This window comes from Mobula birostris, chromosome 5 (genome assembly GCF_030028105.1).
Source record: "Mobula birostris isolate sMobBir1 chromosome 5, sMobBir1.hap1, whole genome shotgun sequence".
NCBI lineage: Eukaryota > Metazoa > Chordata > Chondrichthyes > Myliobatiformes > Myliobatidae > Mobula > Mobula birostris.
This window is the reverse complement of record NC_092374.1, coordinates 114,746,005-114,759,647: the sequence shown is the minus strand read 5'-3', so window position 1 is coordinate 114,759,647 and position 13,643 is coordinate 114,746,005. Positions and strand designations below refer to the sequence as shown.

The following is a 13,643-nucleotide window of genomic DNA, read 5'->3' as shown; positions in this document are numbered from 1 at the left end:
CATCCAACGTTTTGTGTTTGTTGTCAATATCATGTTGCATTTGGAGAGTTTGCTATCTGCAAGTTGTCTGCATTAAAAAAAACAATGGTTACTTTTCATAAGTTCTGCATTGGCTGTCGAGTGGTTTGTGTTGTTCTGAAGAGAATGCTAATGGTGCAACATAAATTCATCTTCATTACCAGGAAAGCTACTTCTTTTAGACTTGCATGTGCCTTCATTTGGATTCTTGGTTGACTGAGTAAGTAATAACTTATTAACTCCAAATTGTGAAATGCAATAGTGAGTTTCAAATGGATATTAGAGTTCTGATACCCTGGATGTCAACTTATTCCATGTGATAAAAAATAATTAAGTACTGTAAATACCAGCCAGAAAAATGAAAGGAGCAAAGACATAGTGATTAAAAATTAGCATTGTCATTATCAAGACAAACAATGCAATATAAATGTTTTTATTTTGACAGGATTCATTTCTCATATGGCCCTTTTATATCATTGGATCAATCCTCCAGGTTCATGCAGAGATAAACTAAGTGTTCAACACAGAATGTAGCGCACAGTAGAGTGATGAGGAACAATGGCACAACTTTCATCAACATGGTCATGTCCTATCATTTGATTTCCATTAAACACCATTGTTGTGCTCATTTTAGGTCATGAACACAACAGATCCTGCAGATGCAGGAAATCCAAAGCAATATCCACAAAATGCTGGAACACCAATGGAAATGAATTTCTAATTTATGTTTCTGGCCGTGACCCTTCATTGGCGGTGGAAAGGAAGAGACAAGATGCCAGAATAGGAAAATGTGGGGTGGGTTGGGGGGAGGGAAGAAGGACAAGCTGGAAGATAATAGCTGAGGCCATGTGGGTGTGGGAGGAAGGGCGATGAAGTAAGAAGCTGGGAGGTGATCAGTAGAAAATGCAAAGGGAAGGAGAAGGAGGGATCTGATAGGAGAGGATGGTGATCATGGGAGAAAGGGAAGGAGGAGGGGCACCAGGGGAAGATGATAGGTGAGTAAGGAGAAGACGTAAGAGGCCAGATTGGAAAAGCTAAGAAGCCATCCAAGATGGACATACCTGAATATCATTCTTACTGGAAAAGGTCACATCTAAGCATTAGTGACTCTTACAGTCAGGTTTTTAAAAATACAATTCAGTCTGTATTGAAGAGGGAAAATACCTCTATCTCACCTCAACAACACAATTTAGACAAATAAACTCTTCATCAGGAAAGATGGCAGAGTTTGTCATCAAATTTTTGGTTAAAATCGATACCTGTACCTGGCTAATAGCCCAAGAAGATTTATTCATCATATACGCTGGCTAAGCACGAGGTCCTTTTTCAACACAACTTAACTTTTTCAGACAACTTCATGCCCTAGGGCATCAATTAAGTTAAATTTACTAACTTTCTGTGTGGATGTTCTGATTGAAATGTCAGTCCCTTGGTTAGGGACTGCAGGAATTTAAATCTAGGAACAATGAAGGAATTTGATGTTCTGTATTTACAAGTCAGTATGGTCTGAGACGGTTCAGGATGAAAGTGACTACAAGTTCAGATGGTGTTGATGGAGACATCAAGACAATACAATTTCTCAACTTTACAGCTATAAACAGACTTCTATCCCACATTCTGGATTAGATTTAAATGTCTGTGTGCACATTTGATTATCATCGTTCAGTGGAAAGGCTTTCCCTTTCACAAAAGATTGAAATCTGGAATGAACTGCCCATACCCATCAACTGTTGCAGTGATGTTTATACTGACTGATCAGGCTGATAATGGCCACAATCCTCTCCTTCCAATACTGGCAGGAATTCTATCATATTAACAGCTGTGACACACAATTATTACAGACAACAAAAAAAAAAGCCTTTAGAATAATAATGGTCCTTGTTATTCTGTATGGTTTTATCAGTGTTAAAATGACATTGCTGTAACATCCAGTAAAGGGAAAGTGGAGTGATATGGAAGCCTTTATCACTTATATATGCATAACCACTTATCAATAATGATGTCACTTCCTTTGCTAGTACACCAGTGGCCACTGAATATATGTAGACACAAACATATATATCTTAAATATCTAATCAGCCAATCATGTGGCCTCAGCTTGAATACAGACATGGTCAAGAGGCTCAGTTGCTGTTCAGACAAAAAATCGGAATGGGGAAGAAGTGAGATCTAAGAAACTTTGACTGTGGAATGATTGTTGGTGCCAGATGAAGTGGTTTGAGTATCTCAGAGACTACTGATCCCCTGTGATTTTCACGCACAATGGTCTTTAGAGTTTACAGAGAATGGTCTAAGAACAAACAAAGGACATCTGGTGAGCGGCAGTTCTGTGGGCAAAAGCACCTTGTTAATGAGAGAGGTCAAAGGAGAATGGCCAGAGTGGTTCAAGCTGACAGGAAAGCGATAGTAATTCAAATAACCATGCATTACAACAGTGGTTTGCGTAAGAGCATCTCTGAATGCACAACACATTGAATTTTGTAATGGATGGGATACCACAGCAAAAGACCACACAGTACTCCACCTCTACACCAAATAAAGTGGCCACTGAGTGTATAATTTAACTTTTAAAGGAACATACATATTTATGTATTCTTTAATAGACACAAAATCTTATTGTGTTATTATTAAGTTTTAATAATGTGCTTAAATAAATCATTTGAATCCAAGGCCAGATTGGAGAGGATGGTGTAGATCAATCCTTACCAATGGATATTAATGATAACTACAGTAATGTCTATGCTGCTGTCATCTTAGGAATAACCATTCATTTTAGTAAGAATAACGACACATATACTTGCACAATAAATGTAATTGTACAAATATTTATCACTATTAGGTGCTAAAGATCTCTCTTTCATGGAAGTTTGGAATCCTGGATTAAACTGCTCCAACAGGAGACCTGCTGCAATAATGGTATATGCCAACAGATTGAGCTGAATATCATAGCTACACCCTTCCCTTTATAACATTGTCAAGGCATTGGCAATTAGGGTGCACATTATTTTCATAGAAAAGTAATAACCAAAGAAATAGAACACACACAAAAATTTAAAACATTGGCATCAGAAATAAAGGGTGGATGGTCACGTGAACTCTTTATGTTTAATAAATTCTATTAATAGGATTTTTGGCCTATTTATTCATTTTGCTGTAAGTAAACAGGAAAAAGTCATAAGAGCATTTGGATAATATGTGACTGAGCATATTCTGCTCAGGATTGTTCCCCAAAACTCTTCACTGGAGGACTCTGAGGACACCAGCAATCCTGTTCCTACTTCAGTTCTCTCCTCTTTCCTTTAAACAAACACCTAATTGATCTTTAAATATTGACCAGTCAATTTCAGATCTCACAGTCTCTTGCTTAGCTTGTTAATAGAATTATTACCTGGATCAAAAGGATCAATGGACCATCCTTTAAAAAAAGCCTGAAATTTTGAATTGCTCAGTTTGTTCTTTCCCACGTTGATTTTAACATCAGCTTTCTTCTCCTCAGGCAAGGGGATTTTAGCACAGTAATCAAGAAATCCATAAGGAGTCATTACTTCCACGAAACCTTTTTCACAGCCACACACACCTCCCTGAGGATTGATTACAACAAATCAATTATTAAACAGCATTAAGGATAAGTTTCTGCTCATTTTGGAGTAACGATACCTTCTTGTATAAAGCAAAGAAATATTAACAAGGTAGAAGTAGTTTCATTCCATCAAACCTCATTCATCTGTAATACAGACATTGCTGAGCATCAAAACAGACTTTATACATCTCCTCCAATATTCAGATATTTTGTTTAGAACTTGAGTTATGTTGTCATTTAATACATCAAAGAGAGCAAAACAAATTGGAAATTTTGTGCTAAACAGAATTTTCAGGCAATTTAGAGTAAGCTACTTTGAGCAGAGGATAAAATGAAAAATTTATTTCCCCAAGGTGAGATTAATTGAAGTTTTGCATGGCAATGAAATGATTAATTCAATTTATGCAACTCCTTTTTCATCTTACTCACAAGAAGGAAGGAAAAATACTCTTGAATGCTGTTTGTTAACTAAAAAACCTTTCTTGAAATTTGCAAAATTCCTGTAGAGATAGTTGACATATATATATGTGTTACAAAAAATGTTGCACAGGTGTTCAAGGTTCAAAGTAAATTTATTATCCATGTACATATATCTCACCATGGCCTGGATCACCTGGCGGTGGGGGGGGGGGTGTCTTTGATAGTGAATGCTGCTTTCTTCTGGCAGCAATCCTTGCAAATGTGTGCAATGATGGGGAGGGCTCTGCCTGTGATGGACTTGGCTGTGTCCATAACTTTTTGTAGACTTTTCTATTCCTGGGCTTTGTTATTTTCACACCAGGCTCTGATGCAACCACAAACGATAGAAAATCTGCAGATGCTGGAAATCCAAAGCAACACACACAAAATGCTGGAGAAACTCAGCAGGTCAGGCAGCATCTATGGAAAAGACTACAGTCGATGTTTAGAGCTGAGACACTTCTTCAGGACTGGAGGAAAAAAAGATGAGAAGTCGAAGTAAGAAAGTGGGAGGTGGGGTGGGGGGGGAGGATGAAGGACAAACAGTAGGTGATAGGTGAAACTGAAAGAGAGGGAGTGTGAAGTAAAGAGCTGGGAAGTTGATTGGTGAAAGAAATAAAGGGCTGGAGAAGGGGGAATCTGATAAGAGAGGGTAGAAAACCACAGAAGAAAAGGAAGTGGGATGAGCACCAGGGGGAGGTGATGGGCAGGTAAGGCAACGAGGTAAGAAAGGAAAACGGGTATGGGGAATGGTGAAGGGTGGGGGGCCAATTACCCCCAAAGTTTGAGAAATTGATGTTTAGGCCATCAGGTTGGAGGCTACCCAGACGGAATATGAGGTGTTGCTCCTCCAACCTGAATGTAGCCTCATTGTGACAGTAGGGGAGGCCCTGGTCTGTCATGTCAGGACGGGAATGGAAAGTAGAATTGAAGCGCACGGCCACTGGGAGATCCTGCATTTTCTGGTAGACGGAGCATAGGTGCTCGGCAAAGCAGTCTCCAATCTACATTGGGTCTCACCAATGTACAGGAGGCCATACTTGGAGCACTAAACACAGTAAATGACCCCAACACACTCACAGGAGAAGTGTCATGTCACCTTACCTGGAAAGACTGCTTGGGGCCCTGATTGGTAGTGATGGAGGAGGTGCAGGAGCAGGTGTAGCACTTGTTCTGCTTGCAAGGATCAGTGCCAGGAGGGAGATGAGTGAGTAGGAATGAATAAACAAAGGAGACATGTAGGGAGTGATCCCTACGGAAAGCAGAAAGTGGAGGGGAGGGAATCATGTGTTTGGTAGTGGGATCCCATTGGAGATAACGGAGGTTCTGGAGAATTATGTGCTAGACGTGGAGGCTGGTGCGGTGGTAGATGAGGTCAAGTGGAAACCTATCCCTGATAGGGTGGTGGGAGGATGGGGTGAGATGGAAGAGATGTAGTTGAGGGCAACATTGGTGGTGGAGGAAGGGAAGCCCCTTTGTTTGAAGAAGGAGGTCATCTCCTTCAGTCTTAAATGAAATGCCTCATCCTGAGAGAGAATGCAGTGGAGATGGAGGGATTGAGAGAAAGGGATGATGTTTTTACAAATAACAGGGTGGGAAGAGGTAAAGACCAGGTAGCTGTGAGAATCAGTGGGTTTCTAATAGACACAAGTAGATAAGCTATCTTCAGAGACAGAGACAGAGAGATCAAGAAAGGGGAGGGAGGTGTCAGAAATGGACCAGGTAAATTTGAGGGCAGGGTGGAAGTTGGAGACAAATTTGATGAAATCGACGAGCTGTGCATAGGTGTAGGAAACAGCACCAATGTAGTCATTGATGCAGCATAGGAAAAGTTTGAGAGCAAGACCAGTGTAGGTTTGGAATATAGACTGCTCCACGTAACCAAAAAAAAAGGCAGTCATAGCTGGGACCCATGTGAGTGCCCATGGCTCCCCCTTTTGTTTGAAGGAAGTGGGAGGAGCTGAAGGAGTAATTATTAAGAGTAGACAGAGGAGAGTGGGGGTGGAGGGGAACTGGTTGGATCTGATATCCAGGAAGAAATGGAAAGCTTGGAGGCCTTCCTGGTGGGGACTGAGATGTATAGTGACTGGGCATCCATAGTGAAAATAAGATGATCGGGGCCAGGGAACCTGAAATCATTGAAAAGATCAAGAGCGTGTGAAGTGTCACAAATGTAGGTAGGAAAGGACTGAAACAAGGGGGATGAAATTGAGTCGAGGTATGCAGATATAAGTTCTGTGGGGCAGAAACAAGCTGAACCAATGGATCTACCTGGACAAGCAGGTTTGTGAATCTTATGTCGGATGTAGTAGTGGAATGTGTGGGGTGAGGTTGGTGGCAGTGGAAGGGAGATCCCCAGAGTTAATGACGTAGGAGATAGTGTGGGAGACAATGCTCTGATGCTCCTTAGTATGGTCCTGTTCTAGGTGTAGGTAAGAGAGATGTCTGATTGTTGTCACCCGGCCTCATCAAGGTAGAAGTCAGTCCAGCCCTGCACCTCTTTCACCAATCAAATTCCCAGCTCTTTACTTCACCCATCCCTCACCTCCTGGTTTCACCTATCACCTCTTATTTCTCCCTCCCTTCCCCCCACTTTCTTACTCTGACTCCTCTTCTTTTCTTCCAGTCTTGATGAATGGTCTCGGCCTGAAACGTCAACTGCACTCTTTTCCATAGACTCTGCCTAGCCTGCTGAGTTCCTTCAGCATTTTGTGTGTGTGCTGTGATGGAACCAGTCAGCATTCTCTCCACTGTGCACCTATTGAAGTTTGCCAGAGTTAGATGACGTGCTGAATCTACACAAACTTCTCAGAAAGTAGAAGCACTGTTGTGCTTTCTTTGTGCTTTATTTGCTGGCCAAAGGACAGATCCTCTGGGACCAGCAAGGATGAAATAATCTTGATACTGAACATTTAGATGAGAAATATATACCTAGAAATAATGGTTCATATTATGTGGAGTTCAAGTACAAAGGCAGCAGTATTGCCAATATCTGAGTGCTTATCCTTCTGTTTTCTTCACAGGAGGTGGGCATCAGCAACAAGACCTGCATTTGATTATTCCTGAACCATTGTATTGCATATGCGGAAGATTCGTTGAGTAGGAAATTCCAGACTTGGACTCAGCAAGGCAAAAGAAGAGCAATATCTGTCCAAGTTATGATGATCTATTGAATGAAGGAAACATGCAGGTGGTGACACGCACAGAATGCTGGAGGAACTCAGCAGGCCAGGCAGCGTTATGGAAAAGAGTGCAGTTGGCATTTCAGGCTGATATCCTTCCTCAGGACTGAACATTCAGGTGGCGATGTTCCCATGCACCTATTACCTTCGTAGATCAAGGGGATGGAGGTCTGAAAATAGACCGTGATTAACAATTGCTAAGCGTTTTGTAGATGGAATGCAATGCACTCGGTTGTAGGAATGGTTAACAATATGTTGATTTATTGACGTTAATTGACTAGGATATTTAATCTTGAATGTTGCTAAACTTTTTCATTATAAATGGATTCATATTCACATAGGAAAGTGGCGATATCACACTCCTGACATGACCTATAGTGAATATGATGATGCAAAAGATGGAAGACTTTTGAGAGAATACTCATATTGAGTGCCTGAATTTACGCATCAGTCCGAGACATGAACACAAATACCTGGGCCAAAGCAGCAGCATTATATTGATAAAATGTATTACTGCCAGAGGTTCTGTCTTTCAGATGAGATTGTAAAACCAAAATCCTCTCTGTTCTCTCAAGAGGATGTAAAATATCCCATTGTAGGATTACAAAGAAGATCAGAGGGATGATTTACATGACAGATCATCTGAGATTTACTGCTGATATTCGTGAGATCTTGCAAAAATGCTAATGAACCTTGCTGTGTGTAAATTAGCTGCTGTGCCTCCTACACTGCAGCAGTTAGTTAATTTTAAAAACACTTCAACTGTTGGAATATCCTGAATGACACTACATTTATATAATCTGCCATTCATTTCCTTGTGATTGCTTTGAGAGCAGCAGGAATTACATGAACGTGCAAATCCCAGGTGAATATCTAAAAATTAGGAGCTTTACTCCTTTGTTCTAAAGAAAAGTCACAGCACTAATAACAATAAAATTACCTTTCAGAATAAAATGTTTGCTGCCTAACTGCCATAGATGTAATAGCACTATATAAATCAGAGAGTTTAATTCAATCAAACTCAGGGGCACTACAATGATGTAGAGACTAGACAGGAAAACCCTCATAACCTCTGTAGCACTTACATCAAATGGGAAGGTTTATGTAAAGCTCACTTAAAATGGAATGTAAAAGGGGTTTATAAAAAGACTAAAATGGCCGACTTTTGTAACTATTAATATGCACATTCTAATAGCTTCTATTTTATCAGAGCTAATCCTGGGACAAGCAAACAAAAGTCTGACCTTATGTTTAAACTAGTCCAGTTATCCATTGTTGAGAGGTGATAAAGAGTAGCAGTTGTCCAAGGACTTTCAGCAGATTGCCTCACCACATTCATGCATTGTGGGCAATTGCTGCTTCATAAAAGATCTTTACTGCCTTACTTTTACTGGATTTTTTAAAATAACAGTATCACTTTATGAATACGTATGATTCTAAATATTCGGATACATTCTGAACAATATACAGAGGATTCTGGTTAATTGGGGCAGCCACTTATTTGGGAAAACTATTAAAGACTTCTTGAACTTCTGGTAATGCAACCCCCTCCTTTAAACATTCCCCATCCTCTTTTCCCTTTTCCCTCTCACCTTGCCTCCCCATCACCTCCCTCTGGTACTCTTATCCCCTCCCCCCACCACTTCTCTTTCTTCCATGGCCTTCTGTTCCCTCATGCCGTACTTCCCTATCTCCAGCTCTGTATCTCTTTCACCAATCAACTTCCCAGCTCTTTACTTCATTCCTCCCCCTCCAGGTTTCACCTTTCACCTTGTGTTTCTCTCTCCCCTCCCACACTTTTTATATCTACTCTTCAGCTTTTCTTCTCCAGTCCTGATGAAGGGTCTCGGCCTGAAATGTTGACTGTTCTTTTTTCCATAGATGCTGCCTGGCCTACTGAGTTCCTCCAGCATTTTGTGTGTGTTGCTAGGAAGTAATATGCAGTATTTTAGTACTGTAATAATATTGGTAATGTTCTAGTTTGTCCTGTATTTCATGTAAATACATTTTTTTTTACTCAGTTGTCTTTTTTATAAGTATTCAAGAAACCTTGGTTACTTGGGGCAGCCTCTCAATCGTGCCAAAATATACTGGTTCCCATATATCCCAATTAATCGCAATCCACTGTATATGTATACACAGAAAAGTGCAACATGTAATGCTTGTAAATGAAGTCCTTAATAATGTTACACACTGGGAAATAAAATTTTGCTTTTAGGAGCAGAAATAGTTATGTCTGAAGTAAAAGTAGAAAACACTGAACATACTTTGAATACAGCTTTTATTCTGGGTTTCCAGGTTCAGCAATGTTTTTTTCTTGCTTTATGAAAAGTTAACTATTTTTTTTACTCTGCAATGAATAGAATCCTGCTATTATATTCAGTACGTTTTGACTTCATAAATTGCTGACATGGTACATCTGGGGCATTAAGTACTCTATCTACAAAAATTTGAAGCAAAACAAATCTATTTTTGGCTTAAGGCATCTGAGTTTTGAGGCAAGTTGGAAAACTTTTGAATTATTTACTCAGGAGGATGCTTTGTCCCCCAAGTATTCCAGGTTCTTAAGAAACAAAACAGAATCTACAGCAAAGGAACAGGTCATTCATGCAATTTAATCTGATCAGGTTTTTACATTTCATGCAAGTCTTAATCCACTATCTATTATTCACTCTTGTTCATATCAGCCATTACTTCAATTGCTAGTGGTAATATCCACATATCATGTACATTCTTTGCAAAGATATCCCTCCCTTTTTAAAAAATGTCTAGTGTGTACAGTGCAAGTAGAAACAAGTTCTCCATAAGAAAACTTCAAGACCTCTACATGATCCCCTTCCTCACTATCTCTTTTGCAAGACCTCCTGCTTTGAGAAATTTTAATGCCACATTTCTCTTTATTTTGTGCAAAGTATTATTTAGTTGGCAAACAGCTGTGACCTTGGGATTTACCAAATAATCCAATTTATTAGCAAGTGTTTGTGGTGGAAATAATGAGCCAGCTGTTCTCCGCCTGGCATGCCCCTCTACCACAAATCCCACAGCTGCGCTAACACTTGGGAGCCTGAAAATCTATCAAATGTGATGTATCACTGTGGCACTTACCTCGTAAAACAGAGCAAACCATCGACAATGTCAACGTATTCAGCTGGAGAACATGATCCCCAATCATAGAATTTTAATCATGAAATATATAACATAGAAACAGGCACTATGGCCCACTGACTCTGCACCAACTATAGATTTATACAATCTAACCTTAACCCCATTTTTTAATTCCCCATACAATTCCCCTCAACTCCTTGGTTCTAGAATTCACCTACATATTAGGGGCAATTTATAGTGACCACTTAACTGAAAATCAGAATGGTCAGTTTGTACTACTAAAGATCTTTTCAAACATTTCAAAGTTTAGAAACAGCTGAATTTTTATTTAATTATTTGTCCAATCCAAGAATTTTTAAAATCATAAGTTAATACATTAATTAAAAACCACATTCATTTAGTCGAGATTACGTCTTCACTTGGCCTTTCCTGGTTCGTGAACCATTCAAATAAATATGGTAAAGCAATTTACAGCGGCCTTGCTGAAGTAAAGGAAAAAGGTTTAATGACAAAATATAGCCAGCCCCTAATCTTGGAATTATTCCGAGACTCAGTGTTAAATCCAAATGCAGAGGTCAAAAACATGCTGGCCCATGCAATCCTGTTAGGTGGCAGCTGCATGAGGTAATGTCAGGTTTTGAGCTTCTTGTAGCACTGAGAAGAGCCATTGAAGGTTGGCAAATTCAGAAGTGAGCAAGTGGGATGTTAAGTGAATATTAAAAATGTTCATTCTGCAAAGATAGAAAAACCTTCCAGAAAACTACTGGAGAGAATCAACCTATGAAGATTTCAAAATAATATTGCCCATATTCAGTGCTCATCATACAAAAGTGAAGAAAAATAATACTGAAGGCCAGCTAATCCACATCTCCTGGCAGAGCCAGAACTGATCCTAGCGGACACAAGATCGTAATTTAGGTGGGAGCCATTTACTGTAGTTTGGCAAGTCCATACTACTATAGCTCCAAATAATAGACTAGACTAACTTGTCTGACAGCCTCTGCCTCTTCCCACAGACCTGCAACTTCTTTCCTTCCAGCTATTTATCCATCTTCCTTTTCAACTAAAACAAACTGGAAAAATATTCTGATTGTATATGAATCCTTCAGACATTCAAGAAAATACAGATATCTTCTAAAACTTCCAAAACTATAAAAATTTCAATTTTGTTTGAGAATTTGAGAGCAGACGTTACCACCTGCTGTCTCTGTGTACTTAAATGTTCAAAGCTACATCTTGTCTGAACTTACCTCAGGCAAACCTGCAATGTTACCTGAAGCTACTCAGGTTCTGAGCAGTGGCCTGATCTAGTCAGACAAGCCCCATCCATAACAACTATTCTGGAGACCCGTGACAGATAACATTGACATTGATATTCAGAAAGACTTATGAAATCTAAAGGGAAATAATTAATTCAAGTATGTTGAAAATTTACATATAGAAGCAAATAAAACATATAAAACTAACAAAAGCAGTTAAATGGACTTCTCCATTCCTTTCATCCCCCAAAACAATATGGTCCCAGGTGAAGTCACTAGGCTGGTTGATTTTGTGCCAGTTCTAACATGCTGGAGATTCGAGGAGTTCACTCATAGCAAGTATAGCCAAATCTATGCCCTTGATCCCTTTAGAGCCAGTGATGGAGTACAGCCAGGTGAAGGCTGTGGATTTTGGCTAGCAAGTTTGAGGCTTTCGATTTTGCAGGCAATTCCTAGAAAGGATTGTCGATGTGCCGAGAAATGCTATTAGTTCCATGTAGAACTGCTGGGGATTTCCAGCAACATGTAGCCCAAAGACAAAGAATATAAGATACTTAAAATGGAGAAGAGAGGAATAAATATTCAAACAATTTAAAAGTTGAATGGTATAGTGGTTACCAAAGTCCTGAACAGCTGGAATTGAGGTGAAAAAAGAAGCTTCCCGTATGCAAAACCCAACATGATGCAGGATATTTGCTTGAATCCCCCAGTGTAAGTGCCACTAAATTGCTGTAACTTGGTCTTTTCTCATGGACTCCATGCAGGGTCGTGAGTCAGACCATAATCAGAAGAGCAACGGGAGATCTGATAACTGAGGCTCTGATGCTCAAGTGGTCATACAGAAATCTGAAAACTATTCAGAAACAGAATCAGGTTTATTATCACGAACATACTGTTTGTCATGAAGCTTGTTGATTTAGGGTGGCAGTACAAAGCAGGACATAAAGATTACTATAAATTACAAAAAATGACTACAACGTGCAAAAGAAGAATAATGAGATAGTGCCTATAGGTTTATAGTTGCATGAGTGAGTGCCAGGAAAATCCAGGCCAATGTGGACTATTTTAGTACTGGTATTTATTAATTATTGTCACATGTATTAAGATACAGTGAAAAATTTGTCTTGCCAACTGTTTACACATATCAAATTGTTACACAGTGAATTGAGCTAGAATAAGGTAAAACAATAACAATGCAGAATAAAGAGCTGGTTGCTTTACTGAGGCAGCAAGAAGTATAGACAGAGTCTATTAGAGTAATTTTTGGATTTAGGTCATTTACACTTAGCAAATGGCTTTGGCCACCAGTCTTCTGTTCCTAAAAGCTGTGAACACCAGAATCCCAGGCCATTTGTAATAATGCATTTCCTAAAAGATGTGAATACCAGAATATCAGTTCAGATGCTGTTGGTGCCTTTGGGATGGATGTAAACCAGAAGGTGTGAGGTTTGCATGTAGTTTCAAAGAGAGCATTAACTATACTTTGTAAATATAGATTGTCTTTCATGTTAAGCACATAAAATATCAAATAAATGTATTGTGGATTCAGTTTGGAATAATGGATTCCTGAATACCAGTCCAGATACTGCCGGTGCTGGTGGGATGGATGTAATCAGAAGGTGTGAAGTTTTGTATGTAGCTTCAAAAGAAAGCATTGTCTATACTTTGTAAATATGAATTGCCCTTTGTGTTTAGCAAATAAATATCGAGCTCCACACTGGGCCAGCAGACCTTTCCACTGAAAGCATCTCAATGCCCAATGCCTGGAGTCCTGACGAAGGGTCTCGGCCTGAAACGTCGACTGCACCTCTTCCTAGAGATGCTGCGTTCACCAGCAACTTTTATGTGTGTTGCTTGAATTTCCAGCATCTGCAGAATCCCTGTTGTTCAATGCCTGCTGTACCTTGTTTTGTTGAATAAAGGAGCTGTTTTGTATCTACCAGTAACTCTCTCTCTCTGGTGATTTCATTCACACAACAACAGAGTCCATAGAAGGGATGCTGGTTCTTGTGATGTGTTGAGATGTGTTCACAGCTCTCT

At 39.6% G+C, this 13,643-nt stretch overlaps 1 protein-coding gene across 5 annotated transcripts in view; it reads right to left on the bottom strand.

Moving 5' to 3' along the window:
• thsd7ba (thrombospondin, type I, domain containing 7Ba) overlaps positions 1-13,643 on the bottom strand; it is a 1,047,195-nt gene that overhangs the window by 35,136 nt on the left and 998,416 nt on the right. For all 5 annotated transcript variants that reach the window (XM_072258592.1, XM_072258590.1, XM_072258595.1 and 2 more), the window contains one exon: positions 3,407-3,599. In XM_072258592.1, coding sequence (XP_072114693.1) covers positions 3,407-3,599 — 193 coding nt within the window. The remainder of the gene's footprint in view (positions 1-3,406; positions 3,600-13,643) is intronic.